The sequence below is a fragment of the Condylura cristata genome, unplaced genomic scaffold, assembly GCF_000260355.1.
Source record: "Condylura cristata isolate star-nosed mole 26May11 unplaced genomic scaffold, ConCri1.0 scaffold00003, whole genome shotgun sequence".
NCBI lineage: Eukaryota > Metazoa > Chordata > Mammalia > Eulipotyphla > Talpidae > Condylura > Condylura cristata.
The window spans coordinates 27,815,492-27,822,645 of NW_004567104.1; the positions used below are offsets into that span (position 1 = coordinate 27,815,492).

At 54.1% G+C, this 7,154-nt stretch overlaps 1 protein-coding gene across 1 annotated transcript; it reads left to right on the plus strand.

Annotated features, from left to right (window-relative positions):
* The first annotated feature begins 1,760 nt into the window (after positions 1-1,760).
* HES1 (hes family bHLH transcription factor 1) lies at positions 1,761-4,254 on the plus strand. The gene is made up of 4 exons (XM_004675109.1): positions 1,761-2,109; positions 2,248-2,343; positions 2,595-2,682; positions 3,348-4,254. Exons 1-4 carry the CDS (start codon positions 2,002-2,004, stop codon positions 3,896-3,898), a joined length of 843 nt encoding a protein of 280 aa, XP_004675166.1. The 5' UTR covers positions 1,761-2,001; the 3' UTR covers positions 3,899-4,254.
* Positions 4,255-7,154: the final 2,900 nt, after the last annotated feature.

Genomic DNA, 7,154 nt, shown 5'->3' on the forward strand with positions numbered 1-7,154 from the left:
CGGCGGCCTCCCGGGTGCAGCGAGGGGGAGCTGCCCGGCCGCCCTGGACCCGCGGAAGGGGCGGGCGGCGCGAAGCCGCTTTAACCGCAGCCGCCAAGCGGAGGCAGGAGGCTGACCCGGCCGCTTCCTAAGTGCGGTCAGGCATCTCGTGACCGCGGCGGGCGCCTGGGGCCCCGCGGGGGAGGGAGGGGGGAGGGAGGGAGAAGGAGGGGGAGGGCCAGGGCGCGGAGCAAACAAGAAGGTCCCCACCCCTCCTCCGGGCTGTTGCTAGTGAGGCCGCGGGCCAGTGAAAACCCCAAGCCCCAAATCAGACGTGGAGGGGGTGGGCTGGAATAATTGCCCACTCTCCACCCCGGGGCATCGCTCCCGCCCGGAAGAGCTGACCTTGGCCGGGAAGGGGGGGGCCTGGGGAGGAGGAGGTTGTAGGCGCTGGGGCTCGGCTCCCAGCCCGCCGCCCCCTCGGATTCCTAGCCCGGCGGGGGCTGGAAGAGGGGGCGCGGGACACACACACACACCCCACACGCAGCGCGCGCCAATGAGCCCAGACCAGGCGCAGGGGGCGGGGTTTTCCCAGGCTCGAGCACAGCAGCTGCTATTTACCTTCTTGGCTTCTCCCGGGGACCAGGAACCAGCCCCCGCGCTCCGCCGCCCGCCGCCGCCCCCCGCCTCCCTGCCCCCGGGGCGCGCGCACACACACTCACACACGCACGCACACACACATCCTCCCGGCCCGGCCGCAGCCGCGGCGGCAATAAAACATCCTGGCACGTGCTCGGGCTCCAGGCGCGCCCTCGCCGGCCGGCTGATGTCAAACTGCAGCTCGGCTGGTGTAGCTCTTAAAGGGCCCGCGCGTTTCGAGTGCCGAGTCCGCTCCAGCCGCCCGTGGCGAGAGAAGTGGAGGGGCTACCGCCTGGCCCGCCACCTCGGCGTGCTGCAAAACCGAGAGCCAACGGGTGGAAAGGAAAAGGATGACGAGCCCGCGCGCGCGCCCCTGAAGCATTTTCATTAAAGCCCCCCTTGTTCATCTTTCATTTGAAATTCCATTTCCTTTACTGCCCAGTTGGAAATTATTCTGATTGTTTCCTGGGGAAACGAGGGGTCCAAGGCTCTAATTCCAGAAGAGAAGGGAGCTGGGGTGAGCGCAGGAATTAAAATCCTTGTTGCAAATGGAAGGTGGAAAGCCTTTTTTCTTTTTCTGCATGCAAATGGGATTAGGGATTTTGTGTTTTCCCCCCTGTATGCTTTACCTTCCCCCTAGCTCCCAGAATGTATACAATCATAGGGGAAATCACTCACAGGTTTCAGAAACTCACACCCTTGCGCCCGTTCCCTCTTTTTTTTTAATTACTAGTTTGATTTTTTGTCTCTGACCTCCTAAACTTTTTAAAATACATTTTACAAATGAACAAGCAGCTCTATTACAAATATAAAGGGAAATAAAGAGCAAAATCCTTCTACCAAATAAACCAGTCTAGAGCAAACCCAAAAAAAATCTCTAAAGCAAAGCCCAGCAGGGAGAGTAATAAAGGGTTAAAATCCTTTTGATTGACTTTGTAGCCTCCGGTGCCCCGGGCTCAGGCGCGCGCCATTGGCCGCCAGGCCTTACGCCTGGCGGCCAATGGGGGGGCGCGGTCCACGAGCGGTGCCGCGTGTCTCCTCCTCCCATTGGCTGAAAGTTACTGTGGGAAAGAAAGTTTGGGAAGTTTCACACGAGCCGTTCGCGTGCAGTCCCAGATATATATAGAGGCCGCCAGGGCCTGGGGATCACACAGGATCCGGAGCTGGTGCTGATAACAGCGGAATCCCCCGTCTACCTCTCTCCTTGGTCCTGGAATAGCGCTACCGATTACCAAGTAGCCAAAAGATATTATAATAAACCCTCAGCACTTGCTCAGTTTTGTGAAAGTCTCAAGTAAAAGGGGCATATACGAAAAAAAAAATTTATGCCAAGAATTCCAAAAATAAAATTCTCTAAGGATTAAAAAAAAAAAGCAACTGAAAATGCCAGCTGATATAATGGAGAAAAATTCCTCGTCCCCGGTGGCTGCTACCCCAGCCAGTGTCAACACGACACCGGATAAACCAAAGACAGCATCTGAGCACAGAAAGGTAAGGGCAGTACCTATTATATCTGCAGCCCCAAGAATTAAAGTCGGGGTTGGGGGGAGGCGCTTTTCTCAAACCCCGGGGTAAAAATGGCAGATCCCATGGGAACTCGGTACTATTTTTTTTTTTTTCCCTTTACAGTCCTCGAAGCCTATCATGGAAAAAAGACGAAGAGCAAGAATCAATGAAAGTTTGAGCCAGCTGAAAACACTGATTTTGGATGCCCTTAAGAAAGATGTAAGTGGGTAATGCTGCTTTTTTATTATTATTATTTTAAAATGAAGTACTATTTCACAGCTGCTAAGAATGAAACTCACCACGGCGGGATCGTCCCCGCCAGCACTGAGTTATCTGAGGCAGCAATGCCGGGTCTTGGTCGGGAGCTGTTAGGCGAGCCACCGCGGTCGCGGGGAGGGACCCCCCCCCCCCAGTTCTTCAAGGCTCTGGCGGGTATATCACTTTCTTTACGTTACTTCTCGTGTGTGCAGAGCTCGCGGCATTCCAAGCTGGAGAAGGCGGACATTCTGGAAATGACAGTGAAGCACCTCCGGAACCTGCAGCGGGCTCAGATGACGGGTGAGTGCAGCTCACCGCGTCCCCTCCTGCGGGCGTCCCTCTCGCCCCGCGGTGATTTCTTCCAGACTTCCGCCCGTGGTTGTGAGAGGCATTCAGCTACATTTTACTGCCTTGGCTCACTCTTGCGTTCCCACGGTCTGGGGCTTATTTATAGCTACAACTCCTAGTTGTTACTGTTCCGGAAAGGGAGGGAGAGACTTTGTAGCGGCTAGGGCGGCAGGCAGCTCAGTGGGGGGAAGTGGCTGGGGGCGAAAGGACTTAGAACCATGGCGGTTTTGAGCTGTGTGGAGCGTGTGTAGGTCCTCTGATTTAGCACCCAACGCTCCCGGTTACAGAAGTAGAAACGCGGCTCGGTTGGCTAGGGTGTGGGGTGTGAGTGGAAGGGCATTGCCCAAGGTCACATCTGCGTAGAAATAGGGTTTGGGGTGTCTCAGGGGCTGAGATCGGTTTGAATAAAGTGTCTGGGAAAGGGGAGGTTGGGTCGAGGTTCGGTCGCTAAACTAGTGAGTCGCTGGAGGGGTTTTCTAAACCCTCCCCTGCTAGCCAGAGGCATTTCCACCGGCGGGTGGTCAGGAAGGCGCGGCGCCGGGACCTCCCAGGCGGGGAGGCGGGGGCCTCGCGTCCAGGGCCGTTCTGTGACCGGTCTGTCTCCTTCTGGCCCGCAGCCGCGCTAAGCACAGACCCAAGTGTGCTGGGGAAGTACCGCGCCGGCTTCAGCGAGTGCATGAACGAGGTGACCCGCTTCCTGTCCACGTGCGAGGGCGTTAACACCGAGGTGCGCACCCGGCTGCTCGGCCACCTGGCCAACTGCATGACCCAGATCAACGCCATGACCTACCCCGGGCAGCCGCACCCCGCCTTGCAGGCGCCGCCGCCGCCCCCGCCCGGACCAGGCGGCCCACAGCACGCGCCGTTCGCACCGCCTCCGCCTCTAGTACCCATCCCCGGGGGCGCGGCGCCCCCTCCCGGCGGCGCGCCCTGCAAGCTGGGCAGCCCTGCTGGAGAGGCCGCGAAAGTGTTCGGCGGCTTCCAGGTGGTGCCGGCTCCTGACGGCCAGTTTGCCTTCCTCATCCCCAATGGGGCCTTCGCTCACAGCGGCCCGGTCATCCCAGTATACACCAGCAACAGCGGGACCTCCGTGGGCCCCAACCCAATGTCACCTTCCAGCGGACCCTCGCTCACTGCGGACTCCATGTGGAGGCCGTGGCGGAACTGAAGGGCTCCCTAAACCTCCCATCCTTTTCTTACTTTGGGACACTAAACAGAAACTTTGGACTCGAGGAGAGAAGAGAACTTTGTGATTCAGTGGTTACTTGGTTTTTTTAATTTCTAAAAAGTTACTTTTTTGTAGAGAGCTGTATTAAGTGACTGATCATGCACTATATTTGTATATATTTTATATGTTCATATTGGATTGCGCCTTTGTATTATAAAAGTTCAGATGACATTTCGTTTTTTACACGAGATTTCTTTTTTATGTGATGCCAAAGATGTTTGAAAAATGCTCTTAAAATATCTTCCTTTGGGGAAGTTTATTTGAGAAAATATAATAAAAGAAAGTGAAGGATTTTACGTCTTAGAATTGATTCTTTCAGACTTTTTAAAAGTCAGATTTTGAATTACAGTAATCTGAGAATTAAAGAATTGGCTCTTTTGTTATTAAAAGAACATTTTTTAAAATCCCCCAAACCTCCTAGACAAATTCCATTTGATTTTCAAGAATCCATCTGATAGGGTTTCTCTGCTCAATTTATGGTCAATCTCAAAGGATTTCAAAAGTTGCAGTTGCAGTTGAGTAAGTCAGTTAGTCCTAGTTCTCATACCAGCTCCTTCTGAAGAAGGTTGAATTCATGAAGATACTACACTCAGTATTATTGTCCCCTGCATCTGTGGGGAGGGTCCTGCAGCACTAAGCCTCCTGGGGTAGCTCACCGGCTTCCAAAGTGTAAACAAGGCTGTAGCTTCCAACCTTCAAGTACTGGGGTCTTACTTTAGTCAATTCTCCTTAGGTATGGTTAGGGTTAGACATTCCCTTGAACCAACATCTAAAAGTTTGAAATGCCTCTCTGCACCCTCTTCAAGCAAGCTGAGAAGGTCAACAGATTCCTTCTGCCAAGGGACAGCTAGTTAGACTCCCAAGTGGAGCCCTAGCCCAGATGATTAACACCAGACATATGTTTTTGATAAGTTTGTGCTTGGCTTTAATAGAGAAAGCATGTGGGGGCCTCTCTGGCAGGCACACAGGCCATCTTCCCCTTTTAATACAAACAGCAAGCGACCCCTTAGCTTGGTCATGCCCCATTTCCAGGCAAGATGTGGGCTCCAGATAGAAGCAAAGGGGTTGTCTCGGGTTTCAGCTCACATAACCCTCCTTAACAAGTCCTAACTCAAAGCGGACAGCTTTAAACTGTGCCAGGATCTGCAGGGAATTTCTTCCAAATCCCATCACAAAGGCTTGTCAGATTTTGTCAGATTTGGCCAGGTGTTTGACTGCATCCAGGTGTTGGGGAAATGAAAACCACGAGCCCTGCGAGACCAGACACATCAGCCTTGCTGTGGGTCTGGCGGGCCTGCCCTCCTCCCCCACAGCCGGCCAGTCCTCCCTGGCCTGGCCCCTCCCGCCGGCCGCCTCTCACCCCCTTCTTTTAGAGCCGCTTCTGGGAGAAGGATGAGGCGGGAGAGATCAATCTTTGAAGCTTTCCTAACAAAGATAAAGCCAACGATTTTCTGTCTTGTTTCAAAAGCTTTACCTCTCCCCCGCCTAGCTCTGGCCTTTCCCACAGGCCAGTGTGGAGAGCAGCTCTATCACAGAAATGATCTAGCAGACAGCAGTCTGTTTTCAACTCAGATACCTTCGGACCCAGAGTCTGGCCCAGAGGGAGAGGTTAAAATTCTTTTTAAAAAATGTGGCTCTTACTTGCCTCATTTTGTCCAGTGAAAGGTGTCCAACAAGCCTCCCCTCCCCAAGAAATTCACCAACATACACCAACAACCCCCCCCCCTTTTTCTTTTTAATTATACCACTTTTTCCCTCCCTTTTAAACACGAACATAATAACAATAGCTCTATTACAGGACACCCATCACAAGTTCCACTGTCCTCTGGCTCCACTAGAAGGCCTTAATTGTACTAGTAAAAACTATCAAGACACCAGGGTTTCATCTTTTTCATGCACATTTATGTACCTTAAGATCCACAAACGCACCGATGCAATTGCTACACCAACTGTAAAGCTAAATCTTATCTGTCTTTCCTGGCACTGATGAGGAATAACTGGCAAAGTTCATTTTTATTAATATCACCAAAAGTACATAGCTAGCTTGGGGTTGGGGGGTAACCAATTGAATAAAAGGAAGTAAACATTTGATTCTTTATAGTTTGGAAAGTCTTTTACCCCCCCCCCCTGAAATTTGGGTTAAGGCATTAGATGAGGCTTTTGTTTCTGAATAATTGGGGGTGGGAAGAGGGGGAGGAGAAGGTTGAGGCCCCAATGGGGATTTTCAGGTTCTTGTCCCAACTGTGCCACTAAATTCACTGTGTCACTTTGGATGAGTCATTTCTGTTCTCTGGGATATTTCCAAGTCTGTAAAATGAGTAGGGTTATGTCTAAGACCCCAGGCCCTGCACCGAGGCTGTTTCTGGCGTAATTAGCTGGGGAAGAAACGGAGCTTCAAAGACTTCCAATGTTACCTCTCACCCACTCCCCCATCTCCACCGCGGGCACCCCCCCCCCTTCGGATTCCTCGGGCCTGGCTTAATTATAAGGCCGCGAGGCACACCCAACAGCCAGGCTCCCCCGCCCCGGGCAGTGCCTAGGACTTAGGGAGATAAGGCAAAGCTCCCAGCTCCACGCCCGGATGCAGGCCCGGGGCCGCGGCCGCTGAGCGCATTAGCCTCTCAATGGAGACCCTCCGGGCCCCGGCCCCCCGCGGTCCTGGGCAACTTCCGGAGCGGGAAAGGCGCTGAACTGGATGGGCGGGGGGTGTGGGGGGGCTCTCCCCGGTGGAAACAGGAACCTCCTCTTAGAGGGATTATAAACGCGACTCCCAGACGCGTTCCCTTCTCTTGCTCCATTCCACCTCAAATGTTTCTGGAGTAGGGGCCCAGGGGTTAAATGGGACCCCCTCGTCGTCACCACCGTCCCGGGAAACCTGTCATTAAAGTCAATTAACTTTTCCCACACCCCTTGGCCGGTAACAACCCGCAGCTAGCTTCCTCCCCAGTTCCTAAGTACAACCAGATGGACGGCCGAGCTGCCCCCGCCGCGCGCCCTCCTGGGCGGCCCAGGGGTTCCAGGGAGGCCGCTGAGGCCAGCGGCCCGGGCGGGAGCAAGCCGGGGCGGCCTCGCCGGCCCAACCCCGGCGGCCCTGCGGCCAAGGTGGTTTGCTTAGCAGGCCGGGCTGCTTTCTGGCAGGAAATGAATAGCTCCCAGATGAGCTCAGGCAACCTGAGAGGTCGTGAGAACGGCGCGA

Excerpts from the sequence above, each read along its gene's own strand:
- HES1 (XM_004675109.1), top strand. The coding sequence starts at position 2,002 with ATGCCAGCTGATATAATGGAGAAAAATTCCTCGTCCCCGGTGGCTGCT. Across the intron at positions 2,110-2,247 it reads CAGCATCTGAGCACAGAAAG|TCCTCGAAGCCTATCATGGA; the intron begins GTAAGGGCAGTA and ends TTCCCTTTACAG. Across the intron at positions 2,344-2,594 it reads TGGATGCCCTTAAGAAAGAT|AGCTCGCGGCATTCCAAGCT; the intron begins GTAAGTGGGTAA and ends TCGTGTGTGCAG.